Below are 22,503 nucleotides of genomic sequence, written 5' to 3'. Positions count from 1 at the left end.
GCGCAGTGGATTTGACCTTAGCTTGGTACAGGAATACACTGCAGGGCCGACGCAGGGACCATAGTAGTTAATTCTTAAATAAATAAAGTACAAATTTTTCAGTAAAATACTATGGTTAATCAACAACAAAACTGAAATAATGCTTTTATGCTTACGAGGGCACTGGAAGAGCACAATAGCCAATCTTATTTGAAAGCAAGTCAATAATAGCTAGAAAAATTTTATTTTTTTCAAAATAAAAATTGCTTATATTGATATCCTTTACTTCTTTTTCCTGGGTTTAGTTACAGCTCCTTCAGCTCCCTTCACATATTTTTTCTGCAATTTATATTCATCTGCAAGAAAATAAAATTTACTCTAAAGTAGTCCTGCAAAGATAAAATAATATTTGTGTCACATTTACTGTAGTTATTTATTTTTAAAGGAAAACTCCAGAGAGCCGAGGCTTTGTGGCAAAATAATAGAAAAAAAGTCTAAAAATAAAGTAAATTGCTGCTAGTTTTTTTTTGAAAAATATACTATTTTCAAAAAATATACTTTAGAAAATATTTTAGAAACATTTTTTTTATCAGAACTCTACTGTTAAAATACGAATATAAAAAGTAAAATTGGGAGAACTGGGCTGAAATTATCAACAGACACATGTTATTTATTACAATTTGACATTATCTAACAAAACTGTTTATGTGAGGATTGCGAATTTCTGAGCTTGCTGGTCGCAAATCTAAGGCTAATTTCGAGATTTGGACGTCCAAAATCAATGAGCGTCAAGAAGACTACTGATTTCACAATAAGTTAAACACAATTCCACGTATTTTCAACTTAACACTAAATAGCTAGCAGTCGATAGCGTGTGACCAATGAAAATAAAATGTCTTATTGCACACGTAGAACTACTATACCTAACTGTTCAGATCAATATCTCAGACCTTTTTCTCGAGCTATTTTCTCTTATTTTTTCCTTTTCAGCAAGTTTCATCAGCAGATTATCTCATAAGTTATTTGATAGATCGAGGGGTGCGACAAATGCGAGGATAAAGTATCAATTGGTCATGGATTGTACACCAAATTTTCCTGGAATCAAATCACTAGAAAAATCATAAAATACGTTCAGGCAAAAAAAAAATGGTAGCTACGTCTCTCTTTGCGAAAAATAAGTCATGTAATAGTTTTCAATCTGAATGATTGCGGAGCCCAACGTCGGCTTCTTGTCTCCTCCCACATATTCTCCGTCGCCTCAACTTTCCATATTCAAATATTTTGTATTAATTTCAGTTCATGATTATACAGAGATCATTCAGAGAATGGTTCTAAGTGATTAAAGTTTAATGATTCAAAATCAATTAAACCGTTGTAATAGTGTTATAAATCTAAACACACTAAGTATCTATTACATTAGCATTGGATTTTCTCATTAATCAGTAGGCCTATATACTGGTTTCTGACCTTTCAAACAGTTCGTGGAGATGAACTGTAGTAGGGAGCGACCAGGCTCGATAGTAACTGAAACTCTAAAACAGGAATTTTTATACCAACAGTTACATCAAAAGAATCTTATTTTATGTTGATTTTAAATATATAAGTTTCATCAAGTTTAGTCGTATCCATCAAAAGTTACGAGCCTGAGAAAATTTGCCTTATTCTACAAAATAGGGGAAAACACCCCCTGAAAGTCATAGAATCTTAGCGAAAATCACACCATCAGATTCAACGTATCAGAGAACCTCAAGTTTTAAATCTACAAAAATGTGGAATTTTATATTTTTTGCCAGAAGACAGAGCAAGAATGCTTTTTTTTCCAGGGGTGATCAAATTTAGCCATTGGTCCTAGAATGTCGCGAAAGGGCTCATTCTAACTAAACTTAAAAGTTCTAGTGCCCTTTTTGAGTGACCAAAAAATTGGAGGGCCACTATGCCCCCTCCCACGCTCATTTTTTCACAAAGTCGCCGGATCAAAATTTTTACATAGCCATTTTGTTCAACATAGCCAAAAAACCGAATAACTATGTCTTTTGGGACGACTTAATCCCCCACAGTCCCCGGGGGAGGGGCTGCAAGTTACAAACTTTAACCATTGTTTACATATAGTAATAGTTACTGGGAAATGTACAGACATTTTCAGGGACACTTATCACGTTGGAGGTGTTGGGTGGGTCAGGGCTTTGCGTAGGAGGATCTTTCCATGAGGATTTTATCATGAGGGAAGAGAATTTTCATGAAGGGGGCACAGAATTTTCTTGCATTATTAAAAAAAACAATGAGAAAATAAGTAAAAAAAAGTTGTTTTAACTGGAAGTAAGGAGCAGCATTAAAATTTAAAAAGAACAGATATTATTGCGTATATAAGGGCGTTCGTCTCCTCCTCAATACCTCGCTCTTTACGCTAAAGTATTTTTAGTCATTTCAACTATTTATTCTAAAGCCTTTGTGATTCAGGGGTCATTCTTAAAGAATGGGGACAAAATTCAAGCTTTAGTGTAAAGAGTGAGGTATTGAGGAGGGGGCGAACCCTCCCCATATACGGAATAAAAATATACAAATATAGAAGTTCGTTACGAAAGTGAATTCGTAAGTTACGTATAATTATTACTAATAAAAACTTCCGTAAAAAAACGAAAAGTTCTAGTTGCGTTTTTAAGTAATTGAAAATTGGAGGGCAACTAGGCCTCCTCCCCCATCCCCTTTTTATCAAAATCGTCCGATCAAAACTATGAGAAAGCCATTTAGCAAAAAAAAAAAAAAAAAAACAAATTTCGTTTTAATTTGTCATGTGTGGAGAGCCAAAATCAAACATGCATTAATTCAAAAACGTTCAGAAATTAAATAAAAAAAAAACAATTTTTTCAACTGAAAGTAAGTTACGCTAAAGTCTTTTATTGTTTTAAAAAGTAGAACTATGACAAAGAGTCAAAATTTAGCGTAAAGAGCCGGATGTTGAGGAGGGGACAGCCCCATCTAAATACAGAATAATTTCTGTTCGTTTTAAGTTTTAATGTCGCTGCTTACTTTCAGTTGAAAAAACTTGTTTTTTGTTTAATTTTATTAAAAATCTAAAGCTAATTCTGCCACAGCCTGGTCCAGTTTAAGCGTATATCAATCAGAAAACCGAAATAACTTAAATAAAGTCTCTGAAAAGTAAACAGCCAATTGGAAACTTCAAAGACAAGCATAAATTAGAAATATAAGGTGTCAGATCTAAAACCAGCAGAAATTACTGTAAACTCTTTTGCTTTTATATTATTTTTTTTAGATTTTAATCATTTTTAATTTTCCGCTTTAGTTTTTTTTTCCGGTTGTAGTATCTTGTCTTCGTGTTCCAGCCTCTATGTTCCCACATTTTTGTTGTTCTTTCTATTCCGGTCTTTCTTTTTTTCATCTTCACTTAAGATACCTTGTTTGATAATGATAAAGTATTCACGATGTTTTTGGCTTTTCTTATCCTTTTCATTTGGCATTAGACCCATTTCTTTGGTAAAAACGTGTTTTTTTTAATGTTATTCATGAACAACTCGGAGTTGCTCAAAATGAATAAGAAATGAGATTGGAAGAACCAGGGAGAACCAATTATTAGTGGCAACAACGGATGGTAAAAATGACACATTTGACAAATTTGTTTTCTTGGCAAGAGAAAAGGTACAAGGACACTGAAGGAAGTTTTACTATTAATATGATATAAATATATATAATAATAACATAAATAATACAATAATACAAACGAAATAAATATGATATAATAATAATATAAATATTAATGTGGCTAGGGTACGTTTTATGGTTGAAAAAGGCAAACTGCCAAAGATGGTGATTTTTGGCCATTTATCTTGGTCCAAAAAAAGAAGGTCGTCCCCGAACGGAGTGGGAGGAGGTCTTCATAGGAGGGGGTAAAGAATAAAGCTTTGGACAGGTTGAGGTAGAGGAGGAGTGAGCGCAGCTGCGTTAACCTCGAGTGGCTCGACGCTGTAGTGAGCATTTAAAAGTAGCAGTACTACTTAATGATTAAAAGGTTAACCAATCCGCTATGATGTTGGAGAAGCATTTTCCCAAAGTAATGGGAATTATGTGTCATCAGTCACTCACAAGGGGAGGAGGTAGAGATCACAAATAGGCTGCTATCCTCAGGTTTCATTTTTTTTTTACAGACTTGGTATTCCATGTCACGATTATGTAAATTATTATTAATGTATAAATATAAAATAAAACTGCTATCGGAACGCTTGAATATAAATACTATAGTTTTTGAAATACTCATAGGCATAGGCATAAAATGACTCATAGGCATAAAAAATCATAGGCATAATATGAGGGGTGGAGAGAATCTGAACTCACCACTTGTGTTCTCTCCCATGTCTACCTTTCTTGTTAATATGGAATGCACTATGTTGTGTAATAAATTAGGAAATTGTGTATGGACATGGTGTGCAATTCATTCCACAGTATGAGCATGTCATTAGCTTGTTACTCCTGTTTGTATTTTTTAAATTATAAGGCCTATTATATTTAGTATTTTTAATGCTTTTTTTAATGCACACAATATTCGACTGTTTGGTTTTGGAAAATTTTAGCCTGTTCTTGAGTAGAGATATATTTTCAAAAAAAACTGATTTCATAATTCAGACTTGATCTAGCTTCTTCCTGATGCGGTCGGTTACAAAAGAATTGGCAACGCTAACTGTAAAAGCTAGGCGTGTCACAAGGTTTCAAGTCCCAAATTTTGAGGTTTCATACTCCCTTTATTGAGAATAAATAAAGCATCACAAGGTTTAAGTCCCCGACCTTTTAAGTGTAAATACCAACTTTCCCGAGGATAAGCAAAGGGTGGCAAGGTTTTGAGCCACGACATCTCCAAGAATTAGCACCTGCTTTACTGAAGAATATTAAAGTATCAAAAAGTTTTAAGCCACAGCTTTTTTGAGAGTCAGCACCATCTTTACTAAGGATACGTCTAAGATCTTTAGCTGGTCATGATCTCACAGAGCAGCATTATTTACAGAATTCTTCTATATTGGTCAGCCATGCAAACGGTAATTTTTAATGGGGTGGGGATTATCCTCACGATATGGAGTTGCTAGTCCAGTGTTCGAAGTGCAGAAAAGAAACAAAAGATATTGGAGACAGATTATTAGTGAAATCTTTGAAATTGTCCTTCCTTGATAATGTGTCTGGTCTTACATATAATTACCCTTCTTGTATCTTTTTCTTTTTTTCCCTTTCAGTTCTTCTTTGTTTTGGTTTTGTTTGTACTTGCCAGAATTTATTTGTTTCTTTCCCTTTTCTTTCTTTATATTCCGTCAGTGTAGTATTTTAAATTTATGATGGGCAATAAATTGATACATATATTGTAACCAAAAAAATATTTGATGAGTCGATAAGAAGTGAATAGAAATTTAAGCAAATTTCAAATTTTCAAGAGGGTGCCAGCCCCTCTCTCTCTGTACCCGTTCCTGATGTAGGCACATAATCAAGTATTTAATAACATTCATAGTCTTGCTGTAAACAAGTTATTATTTCAAAAGAATAAATAAAACATACCGAAAAGGAGTTTTGAGGCAAATGCCACTTGATTTCCTTGAACTAAGACCTGAGGTCCTTTTTTGTCTGGGGATGTTACGATTGTAGTACTGGCTGCGACACCAACTTGGCATTTGTGAGCAAATTCTGTCAAATTTATCCCAAAAGTGTCCAGTCCTGATACTAAGGTTACCTAAAATAGACATTTTATTGAATCAAAGAAATCCAGCCAGGAACATCAATTCACAAAAATTTAGGGATAGGGGGAAAATGTATTTTTTAAATATAGAAGGGAGAAAAAACTTGTGGTTCTTTCAATGAAATTACCATTAAAAAACATTTTCAATGAAAAGACAAAAAAAGATATTTGAAAATCCTGGGAGAGAGGGACAAACAAATCTGGTGAGAGGGCAAAGAAACCCCTACCCAATAAACGCCACTGAATTAAGCTGAATGAACATTAGAAAGTAAATTAGAAAGTTAAGCTCCATCATAATCAGTGTATTATGAGTCATATTATGAGTCATAATATGAGTCATAATGACTTATCTTCACTGGTGTTATATGAATCATAAGGATTTTAGACCTAAGGAATCTTAAAAATGAATTTCTAAAACTGTATTTCTATTTTTTTAATTCCTGCATGACATGATTAGAGAGGACCTCACCTTCGTCTCCTTAAAAACCAATAGCCAATCGCAGCCTGAGACAAAAATTATCCTTTTCTGCAGGAAACGAAATTTTAGAGATCTTCCGCCATTTTACACGATTTTCCCCCAATTACATCATTTATGTAGGTACTCGGTGTCGTTATCTCTTCCTTCAAATAGTTCTCTGTTTGTCTTACATCGTTTTCCCCCAATTATATCATTTATATAGGTAGTCAGTGTTGTTCTCTCTTCCTTACAAACAGTTCTCTGTTTGTGTTGCATCATTTTCCCCCAGTTAAATCATTTATATAGGTACTCTGTGTTGTTCTCTCTTCCTTACAAACACTTCTCTGTTTGTGTTACATCATTTTTCCCCAGTTACATCATTTATACAGGTACTCTGTGTTGTTCTCTCTTCCTTGCAAACAGTTCTCAAATTTTAGACATCTTCCGCCATTTTACATCATTTTCCCCGATTACATCATTTATGTAGGTACTCTCTGTTGTTCTCTCTTCCTTACAAACAGTTCTCAAATTTTGGAGATCTTCCGCCATTCTACATCATTTTCCCCCAATTATCTCATTTATATATGTACTCTGTGTCTGTTCTCTCTTCCTTACAACATTCAGCTTTATCCTAATCAACTTGCCAGCTCTTTTCCTGAGAGCAAAATTATCCCACTTATTTGCTGTTGTAATCATCAACAGCCAAAGTAAAAATTAAGCAAAATTAATTTTATTAACTTGACTATGCAGTGGTCGAAAAACAACGTTTAGTATTTTTAATTGTGTTTTTTCCCGAATGAATTCTCAAGCAACAAGACAATTTCACTCTCTCGTCGCGAAATACGCAAGGAATTAGAGATGGGGTTAAAGTGGTTACACCACGTTTGATCCTCTCTACGATGGTAAAATGGGAGAGGGAGGGGAGATCAGAGGTTTTAATTATCTACATTGAATCAGAGTCTATGAAACAAAGAAGAGAAAATACAATACTTGAAAAAAATATCAAAAAATAGAGAAAAAAGAGGGTAGTTTCAGCCAGTGGAACAACATGAAGAGAAAATAAGCAAATATTACGACAAGGCCTCCGCCAAGTCGTCCTCAGTGCCAAAACGAAATAAAAACAACAACAATCTAACCTTTGAAAGTGGACCTCACGTGATACAAATAGACACTAAATCAAAACAAACAAGAATATTTATTTATTTAAGGAATAAGTTTTGGCACTGAGGACGACTTGGCGGAGGTCCTCGTCGAAATATTTGCTTCTTTTCTCTTCATGTTTTTCCACTGGCTGAAACTACCCTCTTTTTCTCTTTATTTTATATTTTTACTTATTGTATTTTCTCTTCTTTGCTTCATAGGTCATGTATAGTCAGTGTGGTCTTAGAATGTATTGAATCAGAGACCCATTTATACAAATTGTTTGACCTCATGCGACTATCTTTAACTATCTCGAAGTTTTTTTGTGCGTTGAACACAGTCAAGAGAGGCGGGTTTCGGGGAGGCGAGACAAATGTGAACAATATCGCACTTCAAATTCATACAAGATCTATTGACATAGTTTAACAGTACAATCCTGTCTGATTTAAACTCAGTAAATTACCGGTTTAATTGCATATGGAACCCTTTTTAAACTTTGTTCACATTTTCCTTTTGCGATAGTAAGCCACGAGACGGAGGTGGAGGCTAAAGAGAAGGTGTGTCTTTTTGGCAGGGACTCACTTATCCAAATTGTTTATGACTTGAAACTACTGTCTTTAATTATCACGAAGTTTTTTTTGTGCGTTGAGCACAGTCAACAGAGAGGCGGATTTGAGGGAGGCAAGACAAATTTGAGCATTCTGCCACTCGAATAAATTCACATAAGATTGATTTACATAATTTACACGACAATCCTGTCTGCTTTAAACTCGATTCCATTGCTGATGGAACCCTTTTTTAATTTTGTTTACATCTTGATTTTGCGAAAGCAAACCATAGGAAGTACCAGGAGGTCAAGAGGAGGTTAGAATTTTTGCGATGGAGGGGGTAGTTGGTAGTGGAGTGATTTCAGGAAGTAAATTGAGGTGCGACAGTAAAAGCACATGACAAATCGTTATAATAATTCATAACCAACGTCAATTATTTTCGGACTCTTACCTTCAATTTTTTTTTTCAAATGGAGCGGTAACTTCTAAGTTTTAAAATCTAATGTGGTTAGGATATCTCACTAGATGGAAATATTTATCACGTAAGTGTAGCTAATTTTATTTATTCGGTGGCAAAACATTCTACCACTGAGTGACTGTAAATTATTTCAACAAAAATGAAATAGAAAAAAACATTGAAAATCTATTATTCAGAAATTTTTTATTAAATATAGAACTGAACTGCCATTTCCGCTATATCATTAAAGTAAAAACCATTTCCATGCTTAATCGTTTATTTAGTGGCAATATTCTGTCGCCAGTGACGAGCCACCAAACCACACAAATAGACTGCAATGGATGAACAATATTACCTTTTTATTCCCGGATCTTGTGGCCACAGAAAGTTCTATAGGTTTTAATTCCCCCTTTTTAAGTACTGGTTCCTGTCCAGGAAAACTGATACAGTAGGCTTTTGACATTTTATTGAGACAGCGTTGCATTAATCTTTCCCATGTGAGCGCAGGGTTTTCATTTTTCTCCTTCTGCTCCAATAAGGCATTAGACAAGGATTGATCTAGTCGAACCACACTGAAAACAAGTAAAAAATTGATAAAATTACAGGTGCAAAAAGTTCAAAACTTAAAAAGAAACTATTAATATCAATCAGTTTTCTCATATACAGAACGAAAATTCGACTAAACCAGAGCTTTAATGAGAATGGCAGCACTGCATGACCTAAGACAAAACGTAAGAGGAATTTAGGTGGATGAAGCTTTTATAACATAGTAAACATGTTGGATGTGTAATTAAGTGCAACTCTTACTTAAATAAATAGGTCAGAACAGAAACATAAAAAAATCGTTAAAACAAAGAGCAGAAGAGAGGGAGAGAAAGAGAACGCAAGACATTACCAATGCATCAAGGGCTCCAATTCACGAAAATAATTTTCGATTTTCCAATTCGCAAAAATTTCTTTGTTTTTTTTCGTCAAGACAAAAAAAAAACTGTGATTAACTTAGGGAAGGAGGATTTTTATTTTTTGATTGAAAGAATAAACATAAGCCACGAAAAACAGGGTATTTTTTCAAAATCTATGGGGGAGGGCAAGAGTCCCTCTTCCACCTCAGCTCACAATCTTGTCATGCGCCCCAGCCCCTCAGGATTCAGAACTAACAGACCGAATCCTTGATCCCAATGGCCATGATGTAGCTTTGTGGTTTATATATGGGTTTGTAACTCTGTGGTTTATATGGAAAGACCGTGTGGTCTTCGTCGCTATTTACATATATATATATACATACATAATGCCAGATTTGCCTCTCACTCAATCGGACTTATCTGTCTTGGCTTTTTCTACAATTAGTCATCGCTAGTTATTAATAAATTGTTAGTGGGGTAATAAATTGTTAGTAACAATATAATAAATTGTTGTATCTAGTGGGGTAGTAATTTTTTTCAATTTTATCAATTAAAAGACAAAAGCAGAATTTTTCAATGAAAATACTCCAAAAAGGTATTTTTAAAATCTAGATGGGAGGGAGGCAAAAATAGAGTGAGACACAAGCAAACATAGGCAAATAGGGGTAGGGGGGTCGGGTTAGTTCGGAGTTTCAATATAATGTACCCCAGTTATAGAAAATTTTGGTTTTTGGAACACAGAAGGGAAACCTTGGATTTGACAATTGGATACTCATCCTTTGTTTAAAAATCCGCAAAAAAGCCAATTCTTTTTCCGTTTTTTAGAGTTTCGGTTATTATTGCGTCGAATCGCTCCTTACTTAAATTACCACCAACTATTTGAAAATGTTCTTGAGATACGGCCTAGATCGACTCTTAAAGGAGTTGATACAAGCTTTGGCCCACAACTATTCGATTTTAGTTCAAGATCAACGGACTCGGTCCATTGTATATATAAACAGATATATGAATATATCCCATATTTAGCGTCGTATTTGCATTGCATATACTTCTTTCATTAAACCAAAGCTTGATCTGAGAGGTAGTAGCTCCCTTGGTTCTTTCAAAAAGAGAATAAGAAATTATGTTGATTTGAATTAGTTTAAATTGAATAAAGAATCTAAATAGAAAAGTGATTTTAGCCATTATTGAGTTTTTTTTGTGTGTGGGGATTGAAGTGGTTTGCTCCTGGATGAAAAGGCGAGGACTTGTAAGGATGTTTTTGTTGGTAGGGGCCATATTTGTATCGAGAAGTGGAGGGAGAGCCATAGTGCGTATTTATTTTTGAGGTGATAAGGGAATATGGGAATTTTTTGCATATAGATGAGAGAATATCTGTGTTATGATTGTTATAAATTTTTTTTTTTAATAAACCCGACTGAACTGAACTGAAATACTCGTAATTTTATAACGCAATTCCAATGCCCCTCATTCTTTGTTGTGCAGCCCTTTGAAAATCTTTGCTCAGACAGATAAAAAATTACATTACATTACTTCAAATTTGCCAAATACCTACTTTGCCTTCCCCCAGGGAATCGAAATAAAAACTGATTAAACATTACAACATCACGGAAGCATACGTAGCATTTGAGAAGCAAATTCAAAATCATAACTCAAAGGCTCACAACTACTAGTAGTAAAATATACTTCAACAGTAATCGAGTGATTTATTTTATTAGTTGTATCATTTATTTGTATGTAATATTTGGTTTATTTGTTGACTCATTCGTTTTGTCGTTCTTTGCAATTTTTCTTCACTTTTCCTTTTTACTGTATTCTTTGTTCCCTCATTATTTTCCTCAATTCCACAATTTATCAATAAATTCAACCATTAATTCATAGCATTTATCCATTTCTCATAGTTGATCTATGTGTTATTTTACAATTTGTTTAATCCGATTTTATTTGATTTTCTCCCTTTTTCGCAGTTATCAAACGCATTTTTTCTTCATATAGTACTGCTTTTTTCCCATCGTTTTTCTTTGCATAGCATTTATGTATTTCTCATCTTTTTATATGTGTTTTTTTCTATGTATCTACGCGTCTTCTGTCTTTTTCTAAGTGGTGATATATGTTATTTTCTAGTGTGGGTTTATTTAATGTTTGTTAATTTGTTTTAATCGTTAGCCTGTTGTTGTTTTTCCCCTTTTTTCGCAGTTAACAAACGCTTCCAGATGCAAAGCCAAAACATCCAGAAGCTTATTAGTATAAAGTTTTTTTTTCAAAGCTCACTGTCTAAACTAAACATTTTATTTTAAGTATAAATGGTATGACAGGTTTTTTATTCAGAAATTATTTACCTTTTCTGCTCTGGATGCTGTAAATCATGACTTTTTATATATTCAGTGAGAACTTGCTTCACTTGACCTGATGTTAACGCCACTCCTTTCCTAAAAAATCGAAAAAATGTTATTTCTGCTATGAAAATTATATATATATATATATATATATATATATATATATATATATATATATATATATATATATATATATATATATATATATATATATTTCTCGATTTTATTTAATATTTCTATTATTAAAACAAAAAATAGATTAAAGAAAAAAAGGGTTTAATTTCTATAAAGCAGTGAACAAAAATAAAATATATAAACTACACATTAACTAAAAAAAAAAAAAAAAAAAAAAATACTCCGAATATTTCGGCCCCACGTCCAGGAACCTTTCTCAACGGAAAAAAAAAAATACAAACCGACAATTAAAGACTTTCAAAAAAAAATATATATAAACAATAAAATAAACAAGAACAACTCACATTATAAAACAAAACTCCAGCACTGATGGTGCTAACTTTAGAATAAAACTAAAGCAATTTATATTTAATATTCTAAAGAAAATATTCGGAGTATTTTATTTTTTTTTAGTTAAAGTTTAGTTTATATATTTTATTTTTGTTCACTGCTTTATAGAAATTAAGCCCGTTTTTTCTTTAATCAATTTTTCGTACACGGAAAAGCAGTGTGGTCTAAGAAATTATTATTAAAACAATTTTTATGGAGCAAAAAGTCACAGCCATCAGGTCTAAAGTTTGATGTGTGACAGTAGTGAATGTAATACCAGTTCTGGCTGAGCCTAATGTACAAGAGTCGTTAAGATTTGGCAATCGTCTCTGAATTGGGTCAAATTGCATCTTACAGCCTCATCTATAGTATCGATTCAATAGCCCAAATTCTACTTAATTACTTGATTAACTACTTTATGCTTTATTTAGAACAAAATTTGCGAGCTATGGCATCAACAAAGTTATCCACGATCAGTTTCCATTTCTAGATGTCTCGGGTTCATGTTATATTGGAAATTCATTAGATTTAGAGCCAGTTTTTGTGTCAACGTCGATTGAACCAACTTCTGTGGATTTTGAATTATAATCAAATAATCGTGGGCATCAAGTCATGGCTTATTGTAGAAAAAGCCAAGACAGATAGTTCAATTGAATGAGAGGCAATTCTGGCATTAGCCCCCCTTTATTAGGATTGTATAAAAATGATGTTAGTACATTTGTTAATAGATATGTCTATCTATTATCCGTCCATGCGTCATTCCTAGGGCAGTAGAACTAAGGTAGATTAGTCATAGAGCTAAGATAATCATAGAACCTATAGTTTTCCAAGTGTTTGGTTAAATGGCACGGGTAAACGGCGGGGAGTAAATGTGCCTCTCGTATTGGGCCAATACTTGTTTGTTATCTTAGAATTGACACAGGACCATTAATTTGCGTGGAATGACAGGCGTGGAATGTCATTTGGTTCGAGATCAGCTTTGACGCAAGAAAACCAAGTTTTACGTTATCATTCTTGACGTCTCTTCCAACTGGAAAAGGGCTGAAAGCAGAAGGCTCATTCTAGTCAGCTCTTCAGCTGATCGACGTTAGATGTATCATTGGGACACCCAACCATCAGGATCTTTTTTTTACAATTTTGCTGATTACACAACGTTGAGAGCTTGATCACCATAAATCTGCCCTTCTAATTAAGTCTCCAAGGATTCTTTGGAGACGCTAGTATTCAAAACATTCTGGTTACTGGAAACACAGGCGTTATGAAGTATCTTGACCATATCTTGGTGATAAAAACTAAAGATAAAGGCATGTATACAAGAATTTTATCTCATTGGGCCAATAGTTTAAGAGTCAGGGATAGAAAATACACAAAAAGAAAATGTATTAAATTGAAAAAACAAATTACTGGTAAAACCGTAAGCAATCTCGAGGGTCCATGAGAAATGGGAACGGGGGAGGGGGGAGTGGCAAATACAAGACTACCCCTCCAAACGTTCCTGCTTTGATGCTTCATAGATGATCCTCTGTAGGATATGCATGTATGTATGCACGTATTACTTTTTATTTCAAAGATACGTGTGTTACAAATAGAGAATGATCTAATGAGACTAGTCGCTTTTCGGAAAAGAAGAAATAATGTAAAATAAATAGAGAAAAGCGGTAAAATAGTGAGAGAGTAAAACGGGAAAGAAAATGTTTTACAGTTAAATTTTAATTAACTGTAGCCTATATCACTACAGTACGTAGAGCAGCTTCTAAACCCCCGACCAAGCCAGAAGACCTACCCAAGGAAAATTTTGGAATAAAATAGTGTTTCTGATATATTAAACTTGTCACCAAATGAAAATAGTGAGAAGCGGTAAAATAGCGAGAGAGTAAAACGGGAAAGGAATTTTTTTACTGTTGCATTTTATAGCTGTAACAAAAAAAAATCCCTGTCTAGTCCGGAAACTAATTTCTAGGGGACATTTGGTTTTAGTTTCTATTAGCCTATATCATAAAAGTACATAGAGTAACTTCCAAACCCCGGATCAAGCCGGAGAACCTACCCCCAGGAAAATTTTGGACTAAAATAGTGTTCCTGAGATATTAAACTAGTTCCTATGAAATTCTTTACATCCCCATCTGTAAGGTAAGCGTTGAGATCACCTGCATTTTTTCCATTATTTCATTTTGTTTTTGAACTTCTTAGCACCCTTTTAGTTCATTTAAAAACTTTCTCACTTTTCCTTTACTAAGAACCTATTTTAAATTCATTTTTATTAGTGTTTTTAATGATAGTGTTTCACCCATCATGTTCCCCCCTACCGGGAAATTTTTGTGGATAATTGAGTTCAATGAACGTAAATAAAAAAAAAATATAAACAAAATAATATAGCAGTATATAAACACAATAGATTTTTTAGATTAGCATATGATTTTCCTTTACTAAGAAGCTATTTTATGTTCATTTTTATTAGTGTTTTTAATGGTAGCGTTTCACCCATCATGTTCCCCCCACCAGGAAATTTTTGTGGATAATTGAGATCAATGAATGTAAGTAAATAAAAAACAATGAACCTTCTATGAAATAAAACAAAGAATCTGATTAGCAAACCTACAAATTGAAACAAAAATAAAAATTAGTACAAATTCAGTAGAGTAACTGGAATGATAATATGCTTGTATACTATTAAAAAATAAAAATACTAACTCATGTCGATACTGACGGAAGATAGGCAAGACGGCAGCGGTCACACAATAAACGTCAGTTACTGCTGGTGCTTCATATCTCTCTTCCTCTTCATCTGCATCCTCTTCTTCTTCTTCTTCGAGGAATTCTTCTTTAAACCCTCTTAGTATTTCATGGCCATAATTGATTTCCGTTATTGCTTCTACTCCTTTCGACTGCTCTTTCACCCCTATCACTCCTTGCTCTTGCATAAAAGCAAGAAATTTTGAAAGTTTTTTAAAACTTGATTTTTTAATATCTAATGATTTACTTTTTGGGCAAGCAGGAAGTATATGATTTGCGTAAAAGACATTCGTCAGACACGGGAGATCTAGTTTTTTCGCAGTTGTTTTAAGAGATTTTACAAAGCAATATTTCAATAGAGTATCAACTTCTTCTTGGGGCGTCACTTTAGGCTCTTCAACTTCTTCTTTAGCAGATTCTTTGACTTCTACGTCACTGTATTCAGAAGCTTCAGGAGTTGTTGCATCAACATGAATATTATTCAAATTATTAGCTACTTCAGCGACATCTGTTGGAGCTCCTTCCAGTTTCGTCAAAGGTTGCAAGTTTGGCCTACTGATTTTACCACTCAACTGGTGTAAACAGTCACCAAGATAATGCAATATTTCAACAGCTTTCCCTTTTCTGGCAGCCATATACATATCTTCACTTGACAACCATGTTTTACCAACAGCTATAGCTGCTGAATTAACAGTTGTGTTGACATACACTGGTGTGTCTTTTGGCAATTTGCCATAAGCTCTAACACCTAAAGTATGATCAACCACTACACCTGGCAGCATCAAATCAGCCCCGTTTGCAATTCTAGGCAATACATCCTCAAATGTTGCAAAACTTGGTAATATATTCGGAGCTTGCCAAAGAAAGTATATTGTAGGATACATTTTATCTCCATATATGAATACAATTGGGTTTTTACCAACCAGGTAAATCGTACATATTTGACCTTCTGCAGTTTCTATCTTCATGAGAGTGAATTCATCTTTTATGTTAACAACAGAATTTAGTTCGTCTTCAGCAATGGGTGCGAAGTTTTTTTCAATGTCTGATTTTAACTTTTTCCTGGAAAAAAAAACTGAAATAGTCTGTTGTTATAACAAATGCATAAGTTCTTCTACGGCAATAGGTGTTAAGTTATAACATATACAACAACTATCCGTGTCACTAAAAATACAAAAGCAGACTTGGGAGCTTATCAAACAGTTCGTGGTAACGAACTGTAGTAAGGAGCGACCCGGCTCAATAGTAAACGAAACTCTAAAAAACGCTTTTAATTGTTTTAAAAAGTAGAATTGTGGCAAAGAGTCAAACTTTAGCGTAAAGACCGAGGCGTTGAAGAGGGGACAACCCATTTCATATACGGAGTAATTTCTGTTCGTTTTAAGTTTTAATGTCGCTCCTTACTTACAGTTAAAAAAACTAGTTTTTTTTAATTTAATTTTCATAAGGATGAGAGTTGGCTAAAACTCATCTATCCAAGTGAGACCATGTTTTCGTGCAGGATTTTTCAAACGGAATGATATTTTTACTTCCATTCTCTTGTTGCTAAAATTGAAAAAGAACTCTGGTCTTTAGAGCAGAGTGGAGCTGGACCCAGAAATCCAACTCTTTTTTTTTACAAATTGTTGTTTTGAAAAGTATGGGAAATGATCATTAGTTTAACTGTCATCCTTCTAAAAATACGCCCTTAGTAGCAAAGGTACACGGACAAAGCGCAACCTGAGAGCTAAACTGTTCAACTCCTCAAAAGTTCATTCTAAGCTAAACAGGATTAAAGCTTTTGAAGGCTCCTTTTCGGCCCCCCTTTCTTTTTCCTTTTTTTCCTTTTTCCTTTTTCTCCTTTTTTTTCCTTTTCAGCTAATAAAATAGTTTCTTCATAGGGTATTTTTGCTCGCATGAAAAGAGCTGACCTGCTTTTCAGAATAAAGCTGAATTCTCAGTTGCTAAGCAACAGAGGGCCGTAACCCACATAGACCATTCAAAATAGAAAAGAAAAACTAAACTAAAAAACAGAAGACGTGCAAAATTTCGGTTTATTATGGGATAGGATAATTTTGCTTTCAGGTTGTGAATAGCTGTCGCGTCTTTCTGAACACAAAATTTAAGCTAAAAAAATGAAATACTACTTCTTTTAATGACAACTTATTGAAGCACTAGGACACCTGAGACCTACACTGCTGTAGAGACTCCTTCCTATCCTAGACTCCTCCATTGCCCAGAGCTTCACTCTTTACCTTCTCTCGTGAAGTCTCTATTTCCAAACTTTTTGTTTTGTATAATTTTTTGAAATTATTTCTCCCCATAAGCTGGTTTTTCTTCCAATTAAAAAAAAAATAAAGACCATAAATAAATAAATAATAAACAAATAAATAAAAATAACTATTTATTTAAAAATAAATAAATAGTTAAATAAATAAATAAAAATGATTACTTACATAAAATAAATAAATAAATAACACATAAATAAACGAAATAATGACCTAGGACCGTTTTCGAGCCAATAAAGGGGAAGAGAGCTAGAACACAATTGCGATGGTAGCAATGATTATGTCTGGAAAGTTTTTAATGAGGAATCGAGCGGTATATTTATTCTTTACTATCTGATTTTTGTATTACACCAAAATATTAAGTACATTCCAGAAGGAAATCTTGATTTAATATGAATTTACTTCAAATTTAATACGAATTAACTGCAAACCTGGAACGATTTATTACCTAATGCTTTAATAAAAATTATATGATTATTAAAATAGAAGAAATTTTGATGGGTAATGAGTAAAATATAGGTATTAATCCCTAAATATTTAATAATTCTTCCAAATTTGTTTATTTACCTCTGATATTCCCAGTTAGATGACGAATGTGTGGAAGCTAATCCACTAAGGATACTGGTTTCCTATTCACGAACATTTAATGTAAAGTTAATTTCCAATCGTTTCAGTGGTTAAAAACTGTCAATTCGAACAAAAACTTAATTTTTGTTAAATATTATTAACATTTTGTTTATATCCTACTCATTACTATTACTAATTATATTTTATCCATTTTACTCATTATATTTACTAAATCCTACTCATTACTTCTAACAATATGATGTGGTCTTCTTTGAAAATATTTATGATTAAATTGTAATTGTAATTAACAGAATTAAAAGGATAAAGAATAAAGGCAATTGTAATACAAATTAATAGAAATAATAATAATCCTTGATAGTCATTTTGGCTAATGTTTGATGTTTATTTAGTGATGAGCAATTTTTACTTGTAATTGCTGGTTTTTAAAAAACAATTTTAATTCAAGTCACTAAATTAGGCCACGAGCACCAGCACAAAATTCCCAGAGGCGGGGGAATTGCAGGGATGCCAATTTGAGGAGGAAGGGGGATGGCCTCCATAGAATTTGAAAGATGTTTTTTTTTGTATTTTCATTAAAAACCAATCCTCTTCCTAGATCTTAACAATTCCTGATTTTAATTACTTCAAAATTCAAGTTTACAGGCTTTGTAGCCTACTGTCTTGGAAAGAAGTTGAGTTAGGTAAATGAAACTTTTAGCAATGTTTCCTAATCCTTAATGATCTCCTGGAAACAGGTTTAGACAAGTCTACCTCCACTCCTTCTCCCTCCAGAGGGCACTGACCTTTAAGAATCTTTCCATTGTAAAGTTAAAACCTTGTAAAACAGATGATTTGCTTAAATAGGGCACAAGAAAAGTGTTTTGGGCCTCATACTTTGACTCAATCCTAATTTACAAAGTTTAAAATATTTGTAGAATTATTTCTTAAATTTAGAAAAAACTCTTAATATGCCTTAAAACTCTAATTGAAATTACAGGAATTGCATTTTCAAAAACTAAAAACAATGAAAATGAGATTAGAAATTAAAATTAAGGTATGGTGTTTATCCTTTGCCCAAAAACTGACCTGGGTTTAGACCTACCATAAATACAATCTTCTAAGGCCTAGAAATCCCAAAATAGTTGACATAATAGCTTGGAATCTCTTAAGCAGGTCTATTTTTGGCCCTGGATTCATTCCTGAAAGTTTCATTCACGTAGCTTGAGTCAGTTTCACTAATTAAATAAATTGGTACTTATCTGTTATAGTGCCAATACTCAAGAAGTGAAGTTAGGCTAATCCTAATGAACTACACCTAAGTATGATAAAAATATGATACTTAAGAAACGAATTTGGGCTTGCAATTTCAAAGATGAAGGACTTATTACTATGTTCAGTTGATGCTTATAGAACACTGGCCTGTGGACCCATGTTAGATTTACTTAACAGTATTTTCATGTTTCTTTCTTTTTATGATGCCAATAGCTCCATAAAAGTTATGCCTTCCCACTCTCATTTATTTCCCAAAGTCAAAAAATCAAAATTTTGAGATAGCAATTTTGTTCAGCATAGTCAAAAAAACCTAATAACTATGTCTTTGGGGGGTCATGTTATCTCTAAAAGCATAGTTTTTGGATCTTTCAACTATGCTGAACAAAATGGCTATCTCAAGGCAATATATATGCCTTTTATACTAAATTTAGATACATTAGGGGGATGGGGGTAAAGTATAGTGGTTCTGCATGCAAAATGTGTTACGTACATTTACTCTGCATATTATGAACTAGGATTTTTTTTTTCTAGCTTTATACTGTCCAAATAATAATCCCCCCTAGCGTGCAAATATATAGGCTTAGCCTAAATTATACTTTTCCTATCTATTCTGTAACCTGTCTTTGTCTTATTTCACGCTAAGCTGAAAGAAACTAACAAAATAAATCGGCTCTACAGTGCAGCAATGAGAGCTTGAGTTTTGGCGCTATAACAGATGAGTACCAATAATTTTTTGTTTTAACTTAAATACAAACTTGAAGATTATTAATCCTTAATAAATTGGATTTGAACAAAGATATGAGGCTCATATCCCTAAGAGTTTCATTTAACTGACTCAATAACTTTCCAATATAGAAAAAAGCCCCTAAATTAGAATTTAGCCAAAAATCTCCCTTCCCTATATTTTCATGACTTGGCCACCCAGGGTTATTTCTTCAAGAGCTTTATTTTTATCAGCATTTAAATGAAAATATTTCTTATTTTCCATATTCCCTCTTATTTCCTTAGCATTGACCCCTCCCCTTTTTACAAGCTCGTTTCCAGGGTTTGTCGATTTACAAGCACACACGATCATGGTCTGATCAGCCTTACTTAAACTCAAATTGCTCCTATCACCTTGAAAATAGATGGCGTTCAGATACAGCAAAAATACAGAATTAAAGGTTTGTATTTTTGTCATAATCTAGGATTAAAACTTATATTTAAGAATAATAAACATTGGTTTACTTATCCGAAGTCTTAAGTTGAGTCTTTGATTTGACACGGAATGGTTTAGCAAACATTTCTTTCACAACACTAAGTCAGTTTTTAGCACTAGAGAATACCTTATATTAAGTAGATGGCATTTTATGCAGTCAACCGAAAATAAAACAATAGAGATTTTTTTTTATATCGTTATGTTTTGAGAAAAAGAAGTACTTTGTATGTGTGAAATGAGGGAGACTGTATGGGTAGGTCTTGGAGGGTATAAGTACCTCATAGCTTGCCAGAATTAGCTGTGCAGTATTCATTTGTACATCCTTTCTAATTAAATTCTATTTTTGAAAATTTTATTTAAAGATTGTGTTTCTATTTCAAACTTTCCAACTAATGCGTGTAGATCATTTCTGGCCGCCCTAATTAAATAGTACACTATTATACTTTTTTTTTAAAAGAAAAACGGTTCTGCAAGCAAATAAAAAAAACTGCTTCTATGTGTGGCTGGCTAAGGATTAAGGATACCCTTTTATCTTTTGTTAAAGAAATATGGTTCTGCAAGCAAATGAAAAGAAAACTGCTTCTATAAATGGCTGGCTAAGGATGATAATCAATACTCAAAAGGAAAGCCCTGCCTTGCCAGACTGGCTACGTCTGAGATTCCTTTATAAATCATCTAGCAAATACCCTTTTGTCTTCATAGTCCAATGAACATTGTCAAGATGCTTAAGTTTTTGAAGTCCCACTCTCTTTTTAGTCGTACTTTGTACTCGCTGTTGGGATAGAATAATCTCAAAAGGTCATTGAAACTTTCTTTGTCCTATAGTGATACAGTGGGTTTGATTTCAGCATAGTAATTCGGGGCCCAGATTTTGAATTCAGGTGTAGCAGCACATTAGAGGGCTTTAAATTTTATTCCGGTGATGAGATAATTGGTAAGCGTCTCGACGTTAATTCAAACAAGAGGAAGAAACGATTTATTTTCTAAGCGATTGAATAGCCATAAACATTTATAATTTTTATATAATTTTACTTATTGCTGTTGGTCATTCCAATACAAGCTGAATAAAATTACTTTTGCCTGTCACAATCTGCTCATAATCCAGAAGAAGAAGAATAAGAATCCCCTGTCCTAGTTTTCCAGGAAAAATAAAGATTCCAAGGGAACTCAATTGTAATTTTAACCCCTCTAATTTAAACTATCATTTGCATTTGAGTCTAATAAATCCTGGACCGACTTATAAACTTGACTTTGCTAGATTCATTTGCTTATTTCATAAGTTTTTAACTAATCCGAAAGGTCAAATCTTTTCGCTTGTGGAAAAGGCCTTCATGTTTTCTTTTGTCTATTTTGGATATTTAGCGAATGGCCTTACATGTTTTGCTCACACAAAAAAGTAGTAACTAATCTGCCAGTAAGAAGTTTTGGCTTCAAAAAAATTTTGCAGAGGGTATTATTCCACCCTTTGCCGACAGTATTTTACGCCCTTTGCTTTCTCATGCGTGGGTGGGGTCTTAAATTAAATGTGATTGTTTGAATCGGTCAAATAGAATCGTAAATTTAAAACAATGATGAAAAATCTTAGAAAATAGCGGTTTTCAGAAATGATTAGACCTAGGAGGGGACAGCGCCTAAACTTTATCTTGTTTTCTTGGTACTGTCAGAAGAATACTTCGAGTTATATCGGAGAATTGTTCTAGCCCAATGCTGTGAAACAACAATCAAAATGGTTTCAAAAGAATGGGCCCTAGAGGAGACCAGTTCAACTTGCCAATTAGTACGGGTTTGTTAACCCGTTTCCTCATCAATGGCAAAACTGTTCCAATCACTAATTGCAAAAATATATGCTTTCAAACAGTTTGTGGTAACGAACTGTAAGTAAGGAGCGACGCGGTTCAATAGTAATCAAATTTTAAAAAGCAGAGCTCTGGTATCAATAAATATATTAAATGAATTCTCTTATTAGGCTGATTTCTAAGAGATCCATTAAGTTTAGTGTTGCGCATCATAGACTACGAGCCTGGAAAAATTGTCTGGTTTTGGAAAAGGGGGTGTTTTCCCATTGAAACACCCCCTTAAAGTTAAAGAGTCTTAACGAAAATGAAAACATCACATTCAACATATCAGAAAACCCTAATGCAGAGTTTTAAACCTAATATTTGCAAAAATGTGGAATTTTGTATATTTTGCCAAAAGAAAGATCGCGGTTGCGTGTTTTTTTTAGGGTCGATCGCACGGAATCAATTATTTAAGAATACCAGGAGAGGGCTCATTTGGACGGAAATTAAAAGTTCTAGTACCCTTTTTAGGTGACCAAACTTCGGAGCAATCCTCCCATGCCCCTTTTTCACCAAAATTATCCAATCAAAACATTGAGATGGCCATTTTGTTCGTTATTGCTAGAAGGTCCTAAAA

The 22,503-nt window shown here is 33.5% G+C and overlaps 1 protein-coding gene across 2 annotated transcripts; it reads right to left on the bottom strand.

The window, feature by feature from the left end:
* Positions 1 to 204: 204 nt before the first annotated feature.
* Positions 205 to 20,241, bottom strand: LOC136037806 (eukaryotic translation initiation factor 2D-like). 2 transcript variants are annotated; one of them, XM_065720639.1, is made up of 6 exons: positions 20,118 to 20,241; positions 14,743 to 15,846; positions 11,551 to 11,640; positions 8,665 to 8,881; positions 5,530 to 5,701; positions 205 to 335 (listed from the first exon to the last, which is right to left on the bottom strand). In XM_065720639.1, exons 1-6 carry the CDS (start codon positions 20,171 to 20,173, stop codon positions 262 to 264), a joined length of 1,713 nt encoding a protein of 570 aa, XP_065576711.1. In that variant the 5' UTR covers positions 20,174 to 20,241; the 3' UTR covers positions 205 to 261. The 2 variants fall into 2 exon arrangements, with proteins under 2 accessions (XP_065576711.1, XP_065576712.1); XM_065720640.1 differs by having other exon boundaries at positions 20,108 to 20,239.
* Between the last annotated feature and the right edge of the window lie 2,262 nt (positions 20,242 to 22,503).

Source organism: Artemia franciscana, chromosome 17 (assembly GCF_032884065.1).
Source record: "Artemia franciscana chromosome 17, ASM3288406v1, whole genome shotgun sequence".
Lineage (NCBI taxonomy): Eukaryota > Metazoa > Arthropoda > Branchiopoda > Anostraca > Artemiidae > Artemia > Artemia franciscana.
This window is presented reverse-complemented; position numbering and strand designations above follow the sequence as displayed.

Bases quoted from the DNA above. Each gene is read 5' to 3' on its own strand.
- LOC136037806 (XM_065720639.1), bottom strand. From the start codon at position 20,173: ATGTTTGCTAAACCATTCCGTGTCAAATCAAAGACTCAACTTAAGACT. The intron at 15,847-20,117 runs GTAAACCAATGT...TTTTTTTTCCAG, and splicing joins CAACTTAAGACTTCGGATAA to GAAAAAGTTAAAATCAGACA. The intron at 5,702-8,664 runs GTAATATTGTTC...TGTCTATTTTAG, and splicing joins CAAGATCCGGGAATAAAAAG to GTAACCTTAGTATCAGGACT.